We start from the raw sequence: 23,149 nt of genomic DNA on the forward strand, positions 1-23,149 counted from the left end.
ATATCAAATTGAATTGGTGAAAGATTTTTTAAATAAGCATAATTTATTGTTAATTAGTTGTGTTTTTATTACCTAATAAAATATAGTAATAGCTGTAGTAATGTTATCTTGTGCATTTTTTACATTACATTTCACATTGTATGTAATGAAATAGTAAAAGAATACAATAAGAAATCTTTGTTTGTAGTTGTGTATTTAACAGGACTACAAGTACAGAGGAAAATGGTGCAGTGGAATTGTAGTGATGAGATAATCGACACAGTGGAGGATGAGCAGATTATGGTTACCATTGTGGGATGATTGTTGATTGTTGACTTGCTTGCTTTGTCAAGAGATCCTCCTTGAACTCCAGCCAACGCCATCTCAATATACAAGTACTTTGCAAATTTTTATAAGCCTTCTCTACTGTGTTCTTTTATAAATATAATGTATTACTTCTCTACCGTGCTACTTCTAAGTGCAGGTTAGTTCAATTGATATAAAACTAGTTTTACTGAAATTTACAAATTTCTAGAATGCTTTATAGAGTCGTAACTAAATTACTTGTAATTTTCTTACCTAAAGTTGAAATAAAATAATGCTATTGTAAATTATATATAATATATTTGTTGTTCATAAATACAATTTTGTTACTCTATGTAACAAAGTTTGTTTATATAACTTCTAATTGTTTTAAGTGAATTTAATATAATTTTAATTCATTGAAGAACTAAAATCAAAATATTAAGTACAAAATCAATACATATTTTAAGTTCCTAGTTAATTAAATTATGGATGTAATCTTTTCTTCGAGTTTTAAAATAAACAAAAATAGATATTGGAACACAGTTGTAAATGTTTTTAACTTTAATACAATATACATTCAATTATAATGTATGGTCTATAATAGATACTTACCATTGAATTCCATATACAATTATAGCCATTTATAGAAACCTCTGTGATTTTTCATATTTGTTCATTTAAAGTGTATTTAATTTGTAATTTAAAGAATGGTACTTTAACACAACTCAAATTGGTATGATTGGATGATTCTAGAAGAATGAAGATGAATTCTTAGATAATGAGAGGTTTTATTGGGAAAGATAGAAAAATGAAGCAACAAATACAGAATGTGGCGGTTGTTTACATACAGCATAAAAAGTACAGAATCCAGAACAGACCCCTGAGGAACACCATGGTCACTGATGAGCCAGTCTGAGTAAATGAGTAGTGCCAGATGCGTCACTATAAAGTACTCTCTGTTTGTATTTTAAAAGATACAGTGTCAACCACTTATTTCCCTTTCCTTGAATGCCATAGAAATATAATTTCTTGAGAAGAATGTTATAGTTAACACAGTCAAATGCCTTTGAGAGGTCACATAATACAGACGATACATTGGGTTCCTCATCAAGAAACTGCAAAAAGTATTTTATTATATTTTAACACATTCATGCCAATGTGGGCCCCACTACAGCCCTACTCACTCTTAAAACCCAATATAGGTTTCTAGAGACCCATTGCTTACCATTACCCCAGCCTGACATGGGCCCCTAGAGCCCCACACTTTGTATGATTTGTTTGGTGAGTTTAACGTTGCCGTATTTTCAGTATACTTATCAAACGTGTCATACCATTTTGGAATGGCTATTAATGCTTTTTACACGAAATATATTTTTACGGTTTTTATTTTATTTATTTAGTGCCAAATACATACAGCATATTCAAATCACGATCGTTGTAAACATGTTAAGAAATTGAACAGTCTTGTTAGGAATATTGTTTCAAAGATTGTAGACCAAACTGAGGGCGATCGTAGGACATTTTGCTTTTGTCATTTTTTTAAGTAATTTGCGTTTTGAGTACTTTCAAATTTCTGGGAAGACACCTTATTCTAATGATAAATTTATTGATGTCGACAATAGATGAAAAATTAGTTGGGCAGAGGCTTTTATAACAGATGCTGGGACTCCATGCCAGCCAGTTGAACATGTATTCTTTAGGGTCATTATTAATTTTTAAACCATTGAAGATTATTAGATTAGAGTTTTGATTTCAAAGCATTTAATACATAAGATTTATTGGGAGCTGTCCTTTGCAACGTTAAAAAAGAATTATCATGAGATCCATCATGAACCCCCATTAGTTTCAAGCTGTATGTATTCATTGTTTCCTTTTGTAACTTTTCCTGTTATGACCTCCAATATCGGTTTGGACTAGACCTCCGCATCTGAGACATATCTGTCATTCCGCTTGTGCTTTGCTAATCTAATGTACTTCTTCAATTGTACAATAGTTTTTGTAATAGGTTGCTGCTAGTTTAGGACAGCTAAAAATGCACCGGTCTTCATGCAAAGATCTTTTGTATAAACAAGAGATTTTTTGCATGAAGTCATTCCGACGCGTGAAGTTTTTCTTTTCAGGCACTTCAGGGGTTTTAATGGAAATTTTCAAAAGATTCATAGAAAATTCTTAAAAAATCTTGAATTGATTGTTTACATCATGTATGGGGATAAATGTATGATGATTAGCTCAGTGATAGACCAATGATATCCAGTCAGTTTGACTTTATCAGTGTTGTGTTCAGTAATAAAACTAAAAACATCACAAAAAGGATTTAAATATATATTTTTAAATTGTTATACAAGTTTTTGTTTGTTTCTAATTTAGACAAACTTACTGTCAGGATACCTTTTATATTATTATCGAGCACACACTTACTTACATTAAACAATCTCGTTCCAAAATGTGCCATCTCCTTTACCTATAAAAAAATATATACTGACAAAAAAAATCTATTGAAATGGATGTAATTCCAGGAGTTAGTCTCGTCAACAGCATCCTGTCGGGTTCCATCGCTCCACCATCCAAGACATGTAATGACAAGATGAAGACTAATGCTGGCAGGCTCAAGAAGGCGCTGTTTTGTGGTTACGACACCTCAGTGCGTCCAGTACTCCATCATTCCAATCAGACCTTCATCAAGCTATCTGCCTTCCCAACCAATATCAACTGGATTGTAAGGTTTTCACTTTGTAATCAGTCAAGAAAATTCAATTATTTTTGTAACACGTTCACGACGTATGTGTTTTTCCGGACTTTTTATTTGCCATTGAATTTTTCAATAACATGGTAAAAGACCGTAACCGTTTACATAAAAAAATTAATTTACCTTAAAAATTAAGCAGTTGTGCACCTGACGGGGTACGCAGTAGTCTGAGGTATTTATTTAAGCGAGGGATCACATTTAACAAACCACCAAGAGAGGCAAACAATAAAAACACAATAATGAAATGCATAGCAACATGAACCCCATCAGGCACAAGACATACTTTACAAAAGCCTGGTCTGTACCCGATTGGGTACATGACGGCAGTTGTGAAAGATCATGAACCCGACAAGGTACACGTCGTCATGAACATATTAATTAACTTACACAAGATGATTATGCTCAAACAATTAGTTTTGTTAATACAATTTGTAGTTAATTACGTAAACAACCTCTCCCATTTTAATGAAAATAAAATCTAAAGCATTAGTTATGTTTATCAGACTTCTTTTACTTTTTAAATAAATGTAATTTGCCCCTTTTCTGGCTTTAATTTACTTGCTGGACACAAAACTTATCATTTTCAAGTGTTTTTACATTGTAACGATTTAGAGGTTTTCAGTGCTCTATAGTAGGTACTATTATAGCTATAATTACAAATATATGTTTTTATTTCTTTATTAGATAAATTTGTACTTATTTATTTTTAGCATATTGCTACTCAAACTTATGCATTAATTATATTTCAAAACAACAGTTTCATATGCATGCTTGTCCAGTAGAATTTCTAGCTTTTATTTTCACTATCTGTTATATATGCATTGAATGTAATTTAGACAAAATCATAATTTTTTTAACTAAAAATTTGTTATTTTTATATAAAATGTTCGTTTATATTACAGTACTGTTTCAGATGGAACAAAAAAACCAAATGTGGATGTCATTTTGGTTTTTTATGGTGAGTAATACCTGTATTACATGTATATGTATTTATAGTGTTAAATCATAATTTATATGGTCATTTTCCATGTATTGAAATCACACATGATCTCCTTAAATTACATGTTCTGGGGGTTAAAATTTCAGTTTGCCCTATGTGATGTGTGGTATGAAAATGAGTTGTACTAGATCTGCTGATAATTAATTTCACAATGTTAATTAATGTGATGTTATCTCAATGTTTTAAGAGGGTACAATAATCAACTGCACTTAACATGGGGTTGCAGTGTAAAACTGAATTTTATGTTTGAATTTGTCTCAAATCCATAAATGTTTCATTTTAGAAACTTGGCATGATTGTCTTTTAATATTAGTAGAGGGCACAATAGTCAACTGCACTTAACATGGGGTTGCAGTGTAAAACTGTATTTTATGTTTGAATTTGTCTCAAATCCATAAATGTTTCATTTTAGAAACTTGGTATGATTGTCTGTTAATATTAGTAGAGGGCACAATAGTCAACTGCACTTAACATGGGGTTGCAGTGTAAAACTGAATTTTATGTTTGAATTTGTCTCAAATCCATAAATGTTTCATTTTAGAAACTTGGTATGATTGTCTGTTAATATTAGTAGAGGGCACAATAGTCAACTGCACTTAACATGGGGTTGCAGTGTAAAACTGTATTTTATGTTTGAATTTGTCTCAAATCCATAAATGTTTCATTTTAGAAACTTGGTATGATTGTCTGTTAATATTAGTAGAGGGCACAATAGTCAACTGCACTTAACATGGGGTTGCAGTGTAAAACTGAATTTTATGTTTGAATTTGTCTCAAATCCATAAATGTTTCATTTTAGAAACTTGGTATGATTGTCTGTTAATATTAGTAGAGGGCACAATAGTCAACTGCACTTAACATGGGGTTGCAGTGTAAAACTGAATTTTATGTTTGAATTTGTCTTAAATCCATAAATGTTTCATTTTAGAAACTTGGTATGATTGTCTGTTAATATTAGTAGAGGGCACAATAGTCAACTGCACTTAACATGGGGTTGCAGTGTAAAACTGTGTTTTATGTTTGAATTTGTCTCAAATCCATAAAGGTTTCATTTTAAAAACTTGGTATGATTGTCTGTTAATATTAGTAGAGGGCACAATAGTCAACTGCACTTAACGTGGGGTTGCAGTGTAAAACTGTGTTTTATGTTTGAATTTGTCTCAAATCCATAAAGGTTTCATTTTAAAAACTTGGTATGATTGTCTGTTAATATTAGTAGTTGATCGTTTATGTGCAATATAGAGTTTCTTATAAAAAAAGTATAATGAATATAATTTATAAAATACATATAAGCACTATACCGTTCTCATTTCATGTGACCTATAGACTTACCATACTGACAGTAAGGTTGTGCACCACAACTGTCAGCTGTAGAGATATGCAGTCCAGACATTCATTGCGCGCTGAGTAACTGGTTACTTGTATTGTACACATGTAATATTTCTACACGAGTAACCAGTTACTTGTTACACACCCAATAACACAGGAACCTGTTGTTTCCAACATTCATTGCGCATTGAGTAACTGGTTACTTGTATTGTACACATGTAATATTTCTACACGAGTAACCAGTTACTTGTTACACACCCAATAACACAGGAACCTGTTGTTTCCAACATTCATTGCGCATTGAGTAACTGGTTACTTGTATTGTACACTTGTAAAATTTCTACACGAGTAACCAGTTACTTGTTACACACCCAATAACACAGGAACCTGTTGTTTCCGACATTCATTGCGCATTGAGTAACTGGTTACTTGTATTGTACACTTGTAATATTTCTACACGAGTAACCAGTTACTTGTTACACACCCAATAACACAGGAACCTGTTGTTTCCGACATTCATTGCACATTGAGTTACTGGTTACTTGTATTGTACACTTGTAATATTTCTACACGAGTTGGAACCGTACATCGCCGCTCGCACACCCACAGCAAACCATCAGGGAAGCGCGCGCCCATGGCGGCGAACGGGATGCCGGATCAAAACTAAACTAGGTAAAAAAAAAGAACACCGTGGTCAGCATACTCAGGTTCATTTACTAATACACAATATAGGCCTATCTAGTCAATATAAATATATAAGTATACCTATATGCTATAAATAAAAAAAAAATAAAAAAAAAAATAAAAAGTGCCTGCAGTAGTATATACCTCAAACAATCCTTATCAGGTGCACCTGCATACAAAAATTAGAAACGCCATAATTTGAAACAAGAAATGCCAATTCCACCCGGTATCCTTCGGCTAAGGGCGGGCTCCTAATGAAATCCAAGAAATAACTAAATAATATCTAAAACTAACTTAAAATTAAATAAAAAAATATAAACTATATAAATGGCAACAATAACAATAACAAATAAATAAAGAATATGAGCAGGGTATCACAGATGTTGACTAGTAGCAATGTCCATCATGGTGGCCGTCCTTCAGCAGAGCGCAAAAGCGAAGGTTCTCTGCGACCACGCATGATGGAGAGATGACAGCAGAAAATCAACTCATCTCCTGGACCTCATCAGTGAGGGGCCGTAAACTTAGCCGCACATGTCAGAAGGAGAACAGCTCCGCAAAACTAACAAACACTTAATTAAACTAAATTTTAACTTGGAGCTACTCCTAACTTGTACACCACGGCTCGGAGTCTTTGCCACTCTACCGGAAAGGCCAAACGCCTTCAAATGGTCAGTGGCCTCTGCAGCCAATAAACCACACACACATACACTATATAAAACACACATGAGCCGGGGAGATATAGGTATTGAACCGGCTCAGACTCCCCCCCCAAAAGGAGGAACTCCCCTCTGTTAATTTCTTCAAAATGAAGAACCAAACGAAATGCCTCTCCCCCCAATGGTTGAAGAATTATAAACCGGAAACCCTGAAGTCTGCAGAAGGTAAAACCAAGAAAATCCAGTTGGAGGCAAGAAATCCCTCCAAGAGTTGCGTGGGTACAAAGAAGAAAACAGGAACCTTGATCAGGAAGAAGGAGCAGAGGTGATCAGGCCTCTGGACCTAAAACCCTCCCGCACAGACTAAAGAGAAATCACGGATGACTCCGGCAAGGCTTCAGATGGGATATGTGCGCCTTCCTGAAAATCTTCCCGGACTGAGGATCTCCCAGTCGGGCAGTCACCGGAGTCAGAAACTTCAAGATGCGGTGGGGACCAGTCCACCTGTAGCAAAGTTTAGCAGCTCTTTTATCCACAGCCGAACTGACTGGGTGAGCCTTGCAGTAAACTAGATCCCCCACCTGGAAGGGATTGGCAATACGACCTCGGTTGTACTTCCTCCTTACTAACTCCCTAGCCCGAATGAGATTCCGTCTGGCTGCCTCCCAAGTGGCTTTCACATTGGGAGTACCAGGAGGTGGCAGAAGATCGCTAATTTTCCAAAGGTTCGCCAAAGGGTTGTTTGGCGGAAAGCCAAATAATAACTCGAAAGGTACCGCCTTGTGACTTTCATGCTGGGCCGTATTAAAGGCAAATTGGATCCAAGGTAGTTGTTGATCCCAGGTGGTCTGATTTTCCGCATGAAAGGCAATGAGAGCAGATCGAAGATTGCGATTAAACCGTTCGGCGTGAGAAGGCTGAGGATAGAAAGGGGAAGTAGTCACATGGCGGATTCCGTGCCCAAAGCACATTCTTTTAAAGATATTGGAGACAAACTGTGAACCATTATCGGAAACTAAGGTGGCGGGGATTCCAAAGTGTTGAAAAAAATGGTTACGAAGTGCTTGCACCGTGAGCTGCGCGGTAGCACTCCGCAATGGGAACAACCAAACAAACTTGGAGAAGGCATCCACACAAACAAGTAGGAACTTATTTCCGGACTTGCTACGCGGGAGAGGCCCAACATAGTCAATGAAAACCTTCTCCAAAGGTTTTTCCGCCACCTCAGATGACAAAAGACCCAACTTGGTATTTTGAGCGGGTTTGCTTAGCGAGCACAGTTCACAAGAACGTACTCGAGCTGCAATATCCCGGTCCATACCTTTCCAGATGAACTGATCCCTAATCTTCGCGATGGTCTTATGAATTCCTAGATGTCCGCCCACAGGAGAAGAATGAAAATACTGAAAAACCATCGGTACAAGAAAGCTTGGCAGCACTAACTTAGGTTTTCTCCGCTGCTTGTCACGGCAGCATAGAGCACCTCGGTACAGAAAATAAGGAGGGTGGGCACCTCCGTTTTTAAGCTCATTGATGATAGCAGTCAGCTCGGGATCCTTAAGTTGGTGTGGAACAATGTCCGAAAATGCCAGAGGAAAGTCTAGGAGCACGCCACAACATGGCGGCTCTGATAAATTCTGGTGGTCGTTGGGTAAGTGATACATGCGTGACAGAGTGTCCGCTATGATATTTTGGGTGCCTCGCACGTGCTGCACTGTGAACTTAAGGGCAGAAATTTGGACTACCCAGCGACCAATCTTCCCGAGCTGACGGGGGTGGGCAAGGAGCCAAGAAAGTGCCTGGTTGTCGGTTTCCAACAAAAATTCTTTATGTTCTAGGTAACGCCTGAACTTATTAATTCCAAACACGACAGCCAAACATTCCAGCTCATAAACAGAACAACTCTTCTTCTCACAAGGGGTTAACGTGCGTGAAGCATAAGCTATGGGCTGCCGGATACCATCTACTTCTTGCGATAAAACAGCAGCAACGGCTAAGGAGGAAGCATCAGTTTGCAAGACGAACTTACGACTGAAATCAGGCATAGCCAAGACTGGAGGCTGCATCACTGCCTCTTTCAGCTGCTCAAAAGCAGTCTGTTGCGCTTCACCCCACTCAAACTTGGCACCCTTTTTCCTAAGAGAGTTCAGAGGGGCCACCACTTCAGCAACATTGGGGATGAAACGACGATAAAAATTTATCATTCCCACAAAACGGGCAATCCCCTTGGCATCCTTAGGAGGAGGAAACTCCCTGATTGCCTGGGTTCTCTCTGGATCAATACAAACACCTCGAGAAGAGACAAGATGACCCAGAAACGATATTTCAGGCTGAGCAAAACTCACCTTTTCAGGATTGACGGTAAGGCCAGACTCTCGCAGCCTAGTTAGAACTTCCTCTAGATGAGTCAAGTGCTCCTCATAACTCTCACTGTACACAAGCAGGTCATCCAGATAGTTGAACACGAACTTAAATTTGACATCATGAAAGATAGAATCCAGGAGTCTGGTGAGTGTCTGGGCCCCCACAGCCAAGCCCATTGGCACTCGGGTGAACTGGTACAAATTCCAAGGCACACAAAAGGCAGTGAGAGGTCGAGACTCGTGTTTTAGAGGAATCTGATGATATGCCTGATTAAGATCAAAAATGGAGAAATACTTGGCCTTACCAAACCAGTCGAAAGCAGAATGCAAATCGGGGAGAGGCACGGAGTCAATTTCTATCTGAGCATTGAGCTTTCGATAATCCAGGACCAATCTGGACTTCCCATTAGGTTTCGGCACTAGAAACGCTGGACTGGAAAAATTTGAGCAAGACGGCTCGATTACCCCACTCTTAAGTAAATCATCAATCATATTTCTCAGAATTTCCATCTTGGGCGGAGCAAGCTTATATGGATGGGAACGTACAGGACGGGTGTCTGTAAGACGAATCTCGTATTCCAAGAGATTGGTCGTGCCCAGTTTGTCAGTTAGGACTTCAGGAAAACTGGAACAAATCTGCCTTATGTCCTCAGCCTCTTTCAGCGTAAGATGTCCTAGTTGGTCAGGAGGAGTCAAGCTCTTATCTTCCATCTCTAAGGCAGCAGTCCCACGAGACTCGACATCTGAAAAGGGAACGAGCACCCGCCTGGCGAAAGCAAAGAAAACATGACTGGAGGCCAAATCCAAAATCATGCCAGTTTTTCCGATAAAATCTGCTCCCAAGATGAAAGGAAAAGTCAGGTCCTTAGCCACCAAAAAGCTCCAATCCCAAGAGAAATAATTAATTTTGATGTGAATCTGGGCACTACAGATAATAGGTAAAGGTGTGCGTGAAGCAGTCCAGCAGATAAGTGAACTAGGCTCAACCTGCCGTATTAGCCCAGAGGATTTTAGATCTTCAAAAAACGACAAAGAAATCAGGCTGCGTGCTGACCCAGAATCAACCAGGGCCTTCTGCACCACATTCCCCACAAGTACATCCAGTTGTGGGCAGGTTGAGCGGGCAGCCCTTACTCCCTGCGCAGCCAGAGCAGCAACCTCCCCTCTCGGCCAACGATGATAACTGTCCCCAAGTCTATTTCTTTCTGTTTTCTTTCTGTTCTGCATTAAACCAGCTACCCTTTTACCATCAAAATCAGGTACATATTTGCCCTCAAAATTACCTTTACGGCACGAGTCGGGCTTACTCGTCCGCAAGCTTACTAGTTTTTTTTATTAAGTGGACAAAACGGTCTAATATGTCCCACTTGCTTGCAGCCATAAAAGGTAGGAGGCTGCCTACGGGAAGAAGCAGCTGCTGGCTCAGACTGCACCGGAGCATGGACCGGCCCCGGAGGCAAGTGAGGAAGATGCCTCGACATGGCCTCCCTTTGATCATCCGCATCCTGAACCCCTCTAGAGATGATGGAGAGGCGGTCCAAATCCGCAAAAGATGCGGGACGGCTACAAAAAATCAAACGGGAGCGTTCTTCAGGTTTAATGCCCTCCAAAATAAGGCTCACCAACTCCGTTTCGCTCAAGCTCAAGCGCAACACCCGGGCTACATCCCGTATCTCCCCGACAAAATGGCTCAACGTCTCGTCTGGTGCCTGAGGACGATAAACGCGTTCCACCCGCAAGCGCTCCCTAACCCGAGCAGGTACAAAGAACTCCAAGATCTCGGCGTGGAACTGGTCAAAGGTGGCACCTCTCTTAAGGCAGTCTAGAAGGCGATCAAAAAGCGGCCTTAAGGAAAACTGCACTAAAATCTGCATAAGCATGGCATCTGTCATACCAGGAAATTCTCTTAGCTTAAAAACTTCCAGAAGGAAATGGATAAGTAAATTAGTGTCAAGCCCATCAACTCTGGGGAAGTGTTGTAAAACACTCCCCAAAGGATGGGGCAGTTTGCCAAAGCTAGAAAAGGAAGGCACAACTATAGATGATGCCTCACCAGCCGCTTCAGGAGGGCCACTACCCATCGGAGACATAGTAACTCTGGGAGGCTCGAAAGAAAGAGCCGGAGGATGGTTAGCAAAAGTAATGGTAGTGGGAACCTCCGTTGGAGTGACAGCGGTAAATAGTACCCCCTTCTCTTTCACCGAGCGCACCTCACTCAAACCATCTAAGGCTTGTTTTAATTTGTTACTGGCCGAAAAAGCCCAACTTTTAATATCAGAGTCTAAACTAGGAGCTGACATAAGTAAAACTATTCTGTCACGCCAATGTAAAAGCTGAGATGCCAATCTAGCCTTTGCTGACCCGGACATGGGAAGTGGCTCAAAATTAATATCGTCTTCTAATTCCTCCATTCGGGTTTTACAAAACTCAAATTCTGTGTTAATTTGGAACTCTGCATTCCAGCTGCGGTCCAACGCTATACAAGCCCGTAATTGAGCCCTTAATGCCCTCACATCTCCCTCGGGCTTCTGTCCTCTCGCCAGGACCTCAAAAACCAACTCGGGCTTGCGTAGATGTTCAGGCACCAGGGAAAACGCCATACCAAACAATTAAGACAAATAAATACAACAATAAACAACAAAGCATACGCAACAATTACTTAGTAACCTAAGTGGACTCAACTCACAAAAGGCTTACACTGACGAGGTCCAAGTGAAGAACTTAATACCTGCTACCTAATAGAAGGATACCCTGCAAATATACACTAACCACAACCTACAAACACAGAAGCAATAAATATAACAAAACAACACATTGATAGGGGAGAAGTAGAGTACAGTTAGATAAATTTAGCGGTTAAGCAATTTAGAGTCCCTTGCTCCCTGCAAAGGGTAAGTCTGCAGGAAGCAAGACACTAAACCAATTCCACCCGGTATCCTGTGCTAGGGCGAGCTCCTAATGAAAAAAAGTTGTGTACTCTAACCTCCCCCTACCTAACACTAACCTACACCAACAAACAAAACCAGAACTGAGAGACAGCTGAGAGAGCAGCTAACCACGATCTGCTACCATTGGAACCGTACATCGCCGCTCGCACACCCACAGCAAACCATCAGGGAAGCGCGCGCCCATGGCGGCGAACGGGATGCCGGATCAAAACTAAACTAGGTAAAAAAAAAGAACACCGTGGTCAGCATACTCAGGTTCATTTACTAAGACACAATATAGGCCTATCTAGTCAATATAAATATATAAGTATACCTATATACTATAAATAAAAAAAAAATTAAAAAAAAAATAAAAAGTGCCTGCAGTAGTATATACCTCAAACAATCCTTATCAGGTGCACCTGCATACAAAAATTAGAAACGCCATAATTTGAAACAAGAAATGCCAATTCCACCCGGTATCCTTCGGCTAAGGGCGGGCTCCTAATGAAATCCAAGAAATAACTAAATAATATCTAAAACTAACTTAAAATTAAATAACAAAATATAAACTATATAAATGGCAACAATAACAATAACAAATAAATAAAGAATATGAGCAGGGTATCACAGATGTTGACTAGTAGCAATGTCCATCATGGTGGCCGTCCTTCAGCAGAGCGCAAAAGCGAAGGTTCTCTGCGACCACGCATGATGGAGAGATGACAGCAGAAAATCAACTCATCTCCTGGACCTCATCAGTGAGGGGCCGTAAACTTAGCCGCACATGTCAGAAGGAGAACAGCTCCGCAAAACTAACAAACACTTAATTAAACTAAATTTTAACTTGGAGCTACTCCTAACTTATACACCACGGCTCGGAGTCTTTGCCACTCTACCGGAAAGGCCAAACGCCTTCAAATGGTCAGTGGCCTCTGCAGCCAATAAACCACACACACATACACTATATAAAACACACATGAGCCGGGGAGATATAGGTATTGAACCAGCTCAGAGTAACCAGTTACTTGTTACGCACACAATACCACAGGAACTGTTGTTTCCGACATTCATTGCGCATTGAGTAACTGGTTACTTGTATTGTACACTTGTAATATTTCTACACGAGTAACCAGTTACTTGTTACACACCCAATAACACAGGAACCTGTTGTTTCCGACATTCATTGCGCATTGAGTAACTGGTTACTTGTATTGTACACTTGTAATATTTCTACACGAGTAACCAGTTACTTGTTACACACCCAATAACACAGGAACCTGTTGTTTCCGACATTCATTGCACATTGAGTTACTGGTTACTTGTATTGTACACTTGTAATATTTCTACACGAGTAACCAGTTACTTGTTACGCACACAATACCACAGGAACTGTTGTTTCCGACATTCATTGCACATTGAGTTACTGGTTACTTGTATTGTACACTTGTAATATTTCTACACGAGTAACCAGTTACTTGTTACACACCCAATAACACAGGAACCTGTTGTTTCCGACATTCATTGCGCATTGAGTAACTGGTTACTTGTATTGTACACTTGTAATATTTCTACACGAGTAACCAGTTACTTGTTACGCACACAATACCACAGGAACTGTTGTTTCCGACATTCATTGCACATTGAGTTACTGGTTACTTGTATTGTACACTTGTAATATTTCTACACGAGTAACCAGTTACTTGTTACGCACACAATACCACAGGAACTGTTGTTTCCGACATTCATTGCGCATTGAGTAACTGGTTACTTGTATTGTACACTTGTAATATTTCTACACGAGTAACCAGTTACTTGTTACACACCCAATAACACAGGAACCTGTTGTTTCAGCAATGGAAAGACGAACTGCTAACATGGAACAGTTCTGATTATGAAGGACTGGAAGAATTTTATGTTGATGCAAGCAACATTTGGGTGCCAGACATTTTTGTTAGCGACCCGTAAGTCATACATTAATTACTGCAACCTCAATTTAATCCACCTTGCTCTTGCTCGTTGTTTAGTGTCAATAATAATGTACTTGTTAAATATCACTTAGATGGTAAATAAGAAATAAAACTGGTATGTACTACTAATAAGTTATGTAATGGCCCACACGGACTTTTGTATGGTGTGGTGTGCTATTTGTTATATTTAAGTAAACTCCAATTTTGGGATGTTCCAAAAACTCAACTAGAACAAAAAATTTCCTTCAGTGGGTCTCTACTTTAAAATAGGCAAACATTTCAGGAACTCGACCCTCTTTACCTTGTAGTTAAATTATTATTACACCTCATCAAATTATAAACTATTGGCTCATTATTAGACTAGTGTGTTAATTATAATAGCCACTACCATACTTTTGCAGTAATATTACCACGCTTGTGTAATAATATTCAACACAAACGTGTATATTTTTGTGTACTTATATAGTATGAGTGTTACTTGTGCAGTAACATGCATTACCACACTAGTGCAGTAACACTCATTAACACATTAGTGCAGTAATAATAATACCACACTCATGTGGTAATACTGATTGCCACAATTATGCAGTAACAATCATTACAATAGTAGTGAAGTAACACTCATTATCACACTAATGCAATAATACTTATTACCATCATTGTGCAGTAAACTCATTAACATACAAGTGCAGTAACTCTCATTGCCATCATTGTGCAGTAACACTCATTATCAAACTAGTGCAGTAACACTCATTACCACACTAGTGTAGTAGCACTCATTACCAAACTTGTTCAGTAATAACAATACCACTCTCATGCAAAAATATCTATTATCACCTTTGTACAGTAACACTCATTACCATACTAGTGTGACAATAATTGTCATTAATTTACTGACAGGATATGATTGTTTAACATATTGATATTAAAGAGAAAGTGTACTTTGCTAATGTGTACTGTGTGGTTGTCAGTCCACAATCGTATCCGATGACCAAGCAAATGAGTTGTCTGGTTCACTCCAACGGTGATGTCGAGTGTACCATGAGCACCAGTCTTACAACTCGCTGCAACATCGACTTGACATACTTTCCGTTTGACCGCCACTCGTGCAAGGTGGTGTTACGTCCCCGCTCCTACCATGGACCTGTTCTCAACTTGGACTTCATGGACACTTCGGTACATAAGCAGCTACACACCATAATGCCTTATCAATAAGAATTTTTAGGTAGCAGTTTTTAAAACTGCAAAATTTTCTGTCAAAATTCAATCATTTCCACACTTTGAATATTTGAATTAATTAAAAGAGTAAGTAAGTAATAAAATTTAAAAATATAGGTAACTTTAACTGATGATTCGAGGTTTAAAATGGTGCCTGAATTAAGTTGACAAGTTGATATTTTGCACTAATACATACAAGAATGAGCATATATTCACTACTTTGTAATTAAACTATAAAATAAAAATCTACACCAGTCTCAAAACAAATGATTGCCAGAAAGAACGATAAGGACTATGTCAACAGCCATGTTCGATTTTGTTCTGTAAGGACATTTTAAGTTTTACATACATCCAAATTGTTTTTATTTGTTCAATACCATCACTATTTTTTATGTAATTTTTAAAGATGTTTTTATTGAAATGCTCAATTGCTCAATGATCAAACACATAAACCCCAAAATCAGTTGGTTGTGTATTTGTTCACCTCTTTTTTTGTGGTTTGGAGCACAAACAGAAAACTGTTATTTATAATATCAATTTAGGGTGAGCTGAATTGATTATTTGTTACACGCTGTTCTTAGGTGAGTAAACTTAGTCTTTCTAGAAGTCACATCTTAACCTATGTGAAATATCTTTTACATATTCTTGACAAAAATAATCTATCTAAACGTTTACTGTAATAAACAACATACCTATGAGTTTTAATTCAAACTGAACCCAAACTGTAAGCAAACATTTCTGCTTGATTTGTCTGGTTGCAGGGAACTGATCCCCTCAAGTTTTACTGGTCACATGGAGCCTGGAACCTGATGTCAGTCTAGTTTAATCGTAACGTAACCAACATCAAGAGGGATACCTACATAACTAATATGGAGTACTCATTTGTCTGGTTGCAGGGAACTGATCTCCTCAAGTTTTACCGGTCACATGGTGCCTGGAACCTTATGTCATTCAAGTTTAATCGTAACGTAACCAACATCAAGAGGGATATCTACATAACTGATATGGAGTACTCATTTGTCTGGTTGCAGGGAACTGATCCCCTCAAGTTTTACCGGTCACATGGAGCCTGGAACCTGATGTCAGTCAAGTTTAACCGTAACGTAACCAACATCAAGAGGGATATCTACATAACTGATATGGAGTACTCATTTGTCTGGTTGCAGGGAACTGACCCACTCAAGTTTTACCGGTCACATGAAGCCTGGAACCTGACGTCAGTCAAGTTTAACCGTAACGTAACCAACATCAAGAGGGACATCTACATAACTGATATGGAGTACTCATTTGTCTGGTTGCAGGGAACTGATCCCCTCAAGTTTTACCGGTCACATGGAGCCTGGAACCTGATGTCAGTCAAGTTTAACCGTAATGTAACCAACATCAAGAGGGATATCTACACAACTGATATGGAGTACTCATTTGTCTGGTTGCAGGGAACTGATCCCCTCAAGTTTTACCGGTCACATGGAGCCTGGAACCTGATGTCAGTCAAGTTTAACCGTAATGTAACCAACATCAAGAGGGATATCTACATAACTGATATGGAGTACTCATTTGTCTGGTTGCAGGGAACTGACCCACTCAAGTTTTACCGGTCACATGAAGCCTGGAACCTGATGTCAGTCAAGTTTAACCGTAACGTAACCAACATCAAGAGGGACATCTACATAACTGATATGGAGTACTCATTTGTCTGGTTGCAGGGAACTGATCCCCTCAAGTTTTACCGGTCACATGGAGCCTGGAACCTGATGTCAGTCAAGTTTAACCGTAATGTAACCAACATCAAGAGGGATATCTACACAACTGATATGGAGTACTCATTTGTCATAGAGAGGCGCAGTTCATCGTATAACGTTACGTATGCTACACCTGCATTAGGTATGTGATGTGCAGTTAACACCTTCACGGTGACAAGAGTTTTGTACGCTACAGTCAATGTGTTAAACTATAATACATCTCTAGCTATAATAATTGTTTTTAACACCTTCACTGCAACAATAATCCTGTACTGATTATTAAAATACTGAAAATACACATTTTCCAAAATCAGATCAAATATTGCAACTTCTCAAGGACGGTTCACTTCCAGATACCCATACTTGGTACAGCAAAAACCAATGTGCCACATCTATTAAACCCAATGGATGTTCAGGAAAGGCATATCACTGACCATAAATGCCAAGAAAATATTTTGCTTGGTTCATTTTCTTAAGCATGGGAGATCATTTAGTATTAAAAAATAAAAATTATAACTTCACCAAAAACAAACCCCCAAGCTTTTAGGTGACTAAAATTATTCTTTCAGCATAATCATTAATTTTTAAACTTATGTTTATACAACTTTGTAATTGCATTATTGATTTTTATAATTTATATGATGCATTTTGTTTACATTGAACATGACGAATCTTCCATATTTGTTACTTTTAATAACTGATATTGTTTGATACACTATGACTAAAGTGGACATAAAATGAATGTTGTAGTGATGATGATGATGGTTCTCAGCGTGTTCTGGCTCGAAGTGCAATGTTCAGCAAGAGTAATCCTACCAGGACTCGCAATCTTGGGTCACCTGATCATCATAGAGTGGCTGATGAGAGCTATTGATTCCAACTTTGACCATCTTCCAGTCATAAGTGAGTAGTATACATTACTAATCTGTACATCAGTAACTCCACTACTGAATGTGTGTGAGGTTCAGAGAACTGTACTATCTTCCAGTCATAAGTGAGTAGTATACATTACTAATCTGTACATCAGCAACTCCACTACTGAATGTCTGTGAGGTTCAGAGAACTGTACTGTCTTCCAGTCATAAGTGAGTAGTATACATTACTAATCTGTACATCAGCAATTCCACTACTGAATGTGTGTGAGGTTCAGAGAACTGTACTGTCTTCCAGTCATAAGTGAGTAGTATACATTACTAATCTGTACATCAGCAACTCCACTACTGAATGTCTGTGAGGTTCAGAGAACTGTACTGTCTTCCAGTCATAAGTGAGTAGTATACATTACTAATCTGTACTTCAGCAACTCCACTACTGAATGTGTGTGAGGTTCAGAGAACTGTACTGTCTTCCAGTCATAAGTGAGTAGTATACATTACTAATCTGTACATCAGCAACTCCACTACTGAATGTCTGTGAGGTTCAGAGAACTGTACTATCTTCCAGTCATAAGTGAGTAGTATACATTACTAATCTGTACATCAGCAACTCCACTACTGAATGTCTGTGAGGTTCAGAGAACTGTACTGTCTTCCAGTCATAAGTGAGTAGTATACATTACTAATCTGTACATCAGTAACTCCACTACTGAATGTGTGTGAGGTTCAGAAAACTGTACTGTCTTCCAGTCATAAGTGAGTAGTATATATTACTAATCTGTACATCAGAACTGTACTACCTTCAAGTCAGATGCCTTAGACCGTGCAGCTACCGTCTCTCCCAGAAATGGTACAATCTTCTCTGCAGTGGTGTAACTAGGAGTTGGCTTTGGGGGGGGGGGATGAACCTCATAGAAGAGCACATTTGGGAATATGGAATGTATCTAAATTCAAATAAATAGTGTAGGCCTAATAAATAGTAAAACATTTAACACCTGTATTTTAATCAAATGTTATAGCTATTGTAATTTTTTTTTATTTTTGTAGTGTTTGGGGGGGTTGTATTCCTCATCTCCTTAGTTATGCTAATGCTTCTCTATACGTTATATAACAAGAAAACATGCTTATGGCTCACTTTCTTAACTCCAGTCTATTGGTTTGTCTTGTTTAACCAAGATTGCAGTATTCAGTATTTATTGGTCATTAGATAATTTTAGAAACATATAATAATTTACCCTTAGAATCAAATAGAAATTTGTACTACTGAAGGGGACTGCTCAGTTTCTCTGTTTAGTATAACATAAAATAGCCTATATACTCTCTATTGTAACGTATTTTCCTAGTTTTTAGGTTAGTAGGAGAAACTAATAGTTTTACAAAACAATCCAAGTTGAAAAAGAATGGTATCAACAAACTTGGAATTGTGAATAATTTTTCTTATACAAATCATACTGGGTTTTTACTTCTTAAAACCAAAATGCACTTGCCCACTCACAGATACAACAGAATACAGGCTATAACAGTTTTGGCATTGTCTCTAGCTTCTGTACTAGAGCTTGAATCTCTGACTGAATTATGGAGTAGTTAACACAGAATAAACAAGCAGTAGAAATAATTAATAATTGAGGCTCGTGAAACATTATGTTTAAAAGCGTACTAATGTATTTGCATTAGTTGATTCATAATTTTATTATGTTTATTTCTGTCTTTATCTGGCCTCGTTACAAACACATTTTGAGACAATTTATTAATATTTAACATATTATGCTCCTCTTCAAATTCTTATAACCTCAGGGCATGTTAAACATCTACCATTTGTTGCAGTTTTGCTGTTTCGGGACTCTCTGCTGATCACAGGTCTTGCTCTGGTTTGGAGTGTTATCTCCCGATCTCTCTGCACTTCCTCTACCTCACCCTACTGGCTCTACATGGTCACTACCAACCTGAACAGCAATCACATCGTCAAATTCTTGCTACCTCATGACATCTTTATCAAGGTCACTTTTAAAGTAATACCAACAGGCCAAGTTACAAATATTTACTTTACTCGACTGTCAGTTTTATCTGGTTTTTTAGACTAATGTAGATATGTACGTTACTTTAGCATTGTAAGAGCTAAATTACGATGATGCTTCCAGGAAAAATTGCAATGTTTTGTTGGTTAAATATGGCTAAAGTACTGTAAATAACTGATCTGTAGACTTGAATGTTTGTATGTAGCCTTATTTCTATACAGGCTACATCGAGTTTGATGATGGTGCATGTCACTCCATGTGATTTGGCTGAGCGTCAGCGAACATTCTATTGGTCTTATGAGTAACCATGATAGCAGAGAAAAAGTTTAGAGTGAACAAGTCGAGTACGGTCACTTGACATTTTGACATGTGACATAGTAACACATGGAGCCGAACTATCCACAAAACATCTTGAGAAAGATTTCGTCTGTAGACTTTGAACTTTGTATGTAATTTCAGTTTTACTTAGACAAAAATGAGTTCCATCATAGTTGCATGTCCATACATGGGATTTGGCTGATTGTCAGTGAAGCCTATTAACGCAACATTTGATCTGGTGTACTCCTACCTTGTATCTATATATATAAAAATGAAACTGTTCGTGTGTAACAGCATCACTCACAAACGGCTGGACGGATTCGCCTAATTTTTTTTTTTAATTTGTTCGTCTTGATCTGTAGAAGGTTATAGGATACTTTTTATCCCTTTCCCGATTCAGGATTCCGCCCCACTGGTTACAGAAATACCCGTAAGAAATGCATTGCAGCAAACATATGTTATTAAGTGAAAGAGTCTTTTCAAATTTTTAATCAGCTGTTCTTTGTAAACATATATAATGCAACAAAAAATATATTTATATATAAATTTCTTTACACTTATAGTTTTAAAGCATGAGAAACGACAAATTTTGTTTAAACTGTTTCTGCAATCATAATATATAAAAATGAATGTTTGTGTGTTTGTCCTTTATAGACTCAGAAACTATTGGACCGATCACTATGAAAATTTGTATTTTTCTATGTAGAAGGTTTATACGCAATGCCCATTGATGTAACTAACCACCAGGCTGTACTGCAAGATATAAAAGTTATCAAAGCGCCTGCACATTATAAACTGCAATTACAACACAGTAGTTACGTATATTAAAATATCCAAACACTATTTGAAGGCAAAGAAATATACGGGCAAAGCTTAAGAGACGCGTGCGAAGCCGCGGGAAACAGCTAGTACTATCTATAAGGAATATAAGCAACCAATGTGTCAATATTTAGTTTACATCTTACATTTTTCAGTTTCAAAATGAAATAAGTGTATAACAAGCTAAACACTTATAAAACAACCTATATTTTTATAATATTCTGGTCCATACTCCAGCCTGTCCATTTATTTCCTTTCAACGGTCATAAACCAATTTACATTTATAAACTTATGATAAGATGACTAAATAATACTTAAAAGAAAAGGGCCAAACCAAACATGCAACTGGACTCTAAATTAAATCTTAGGCATAACTAACAATAAATTAAAATAATTATTAGTGGTAGTAGTAAATAATAAATGGGAAAAATATTTAACTTAAATACATTACTGTATAAGATGTGACATTAAATCGATCCTGCAGATAACATCCCAGCCAACACAAGAGCGCCCCACCGACACCAACAGCTCTGAGCTTAGCAACAAGGTGGTTGTGACTGACTCGATCAAATGCTTTCGAGAAATCTGTGTAGATGGCATCAACTTGGTGGGTGTTAGAAAATGCTTTGAGGATACTATTTTGAAAAGATAAGAGGGTTGAAGTGGTTGAATGCCCTTTGACAAAACCATGTTGATAACACTTTTGAAGTTGAACATCAATCTTGGAAGGACGAGCGATTCAGGCCTTAGCCAGGATTGACTGGATAATTATAGGGTGATAGTTCTTAATATCAGAAGAGGATCTAGACTTTAAAATAGGTGTTATATATAAATGTTGCTTTTTGAATAGACAATATGATGAGCGTCACTAATATTTTAAAGCACTGTTCAATAAATTAATTTTTAGAGAACAAATTTAAATAATTTAATATAGAATTATGATTGATAATTGGGTATTTGGTGTTTGTAATTGTTTGTTTACTTTATGTATAAAAATAAATTTAAAATATATTTATTACATCTTTAATTTAATATCGTAAAAGAGTTTATAGTAGTCAAACATCTTGTAAAAACAACAAGTATAACATTTTGGAGGAAATGATTCTTTTCCCCAAAGATTTCAAAATGAAGATGTAATCCACTTTAATTGTCTGATTATTTCAGTCGGGAACGTCAGGCGATGAAGACGAGTCTTCCCTTGTGATCCACAGAGACTGTGTGGAGCAGCAATGGCGCATACTAACTACCCTCGTCGACCGACTAATGTTTGCCTTCTCTCTGCTTGCTTACATGTACTTCTTCATGAGGCTTACTCCTTAGTGTCTTGGTAACATTCTAATTTTGTAAGTCAAACAATAGCTTTCACAATAAATGTTTGATAAACCATTTACTCTTGTTTTCTGTACATCCTTTATTTGTTTCCAATTTTTTACATTGGTTCTTGTTTTGTGATTTCAGGCAAGGAGCTAGAAATCTTAAATCTAAGTTATATTATGCACATTCTAAGGACCAGGAATTTCAGGAAGCTTAGAAACCAATAAGGGTTGCTCTTGTTGAAATTCCATTCAGGAAGTTTAGCATGGAGTATTCTCACCCTGTGCCAATTGTCACTTGGAAAGAAGGGACTAGTAGTGTTCTTATCAGTCGATGCAACCAAAAAAGACGTTTTCTTTGCTCTGCAAGTCAAGGTCTGAAAGGTCACTATTATAAGGTGCCTCATCCTAAACATCCATCACAATCATCCCTCTCTACTCGCTATCAGTAGCATTCTTTGGGTTCATCTTTATGGGGACTTGCTTTACCAATTTATAAATTCGACTAGGCAAGTTATACTTCAGTGAAATATTTCTGACCTAGCCACAGGCAAGTGACTTTGTCTATTGCCTATTGTCTTGAGTAAAATATTTCTGACCTAGCCACAGGCAAGTGACTTGAGTGAAATATTTCTGACCCTACCACAGGCAAGTGACAAGTGAAATATTTCTGACCTTGCCACAGACAAGTGACTTGAGTGAAATATTTCTGACCTTGCCACAGACAAGTGACTTGAGTGAAATATTTCTGACCTTGCCACAGGCAAGTGACTTGAGTGAAATATTTCTGACCCTACCACAGGCAAGTGACAAGTGAAATATTTCTGACCTTGCCACAGACAAGTGACTTGAGTGAAATATTTCTGACCTTGCCACAGACAAGTGA

The 23,149-nt window shown here is 37.8% G+C and overlaps 1 protein-coding gene across 2 annotated transcripts; it reads left to right on the forward strand.

Moving 5' to 3' along the window:
* The first annotated feature begins 298 nt into the window (after nucleotides 1-298).
* Nucleotides 299-22,338, forward strand: LOC124355254 (neuronal acetylcholine receptor subunit alpha-3-like). Of its 2 annotated transcripts, none has more exons than XM_046806301.1 (10): nucleotides 299-463; nucleotides 2,802-3,001; nucleotides 3,945-3,989; nucleotides 13,848-13,957; nucleotides 14,935-15,139; nucleotides 16,483-16,716; nucleotides 16,987-17,065; nucleotides 17,674-17,826; nucleotides 19,623-19,807; nucleotides 22,115-22,338. In XM_046806301.1, exons 1-10 carry the CDS (start codon nucleotides 427-429, stop codon nucleotides 22,268-22,270), a joined length of 1,404 nt encoding a protein of 467 aa, XP_046662257.1. In that variant the 5' UTR covers nucleotides 299-426; the 3' UTR covers nucleotides 22,271-22,338. The 2 variants fall into 2 exon arrangements, with proteins under 2 accessions (XP_046662257.1, XP_046662258.1); XM_046806302.1 differs by having other exon boundaries at nucleotides 302-463; nucleotides 19,623-19,795.
* Nucleotides 22,339-23,149: the final 811 nt, after the last annotated feature.

This window comes from Homalodisca vitripennis, chromosome 2, assembly GCF_021130785.1.
Source record: "Homalodisca vitripennis isolate AUS2020 chromosome 2, UT_GWSS_2.1, whole genome shotgun sequence".
Taxonomy (NCBI): Eukaryota; Metazoa; Arthropoda; class Insecta; order Hemiptera; family Cicadellidae; genus Homalodisca; species Homalodisca vitripennis.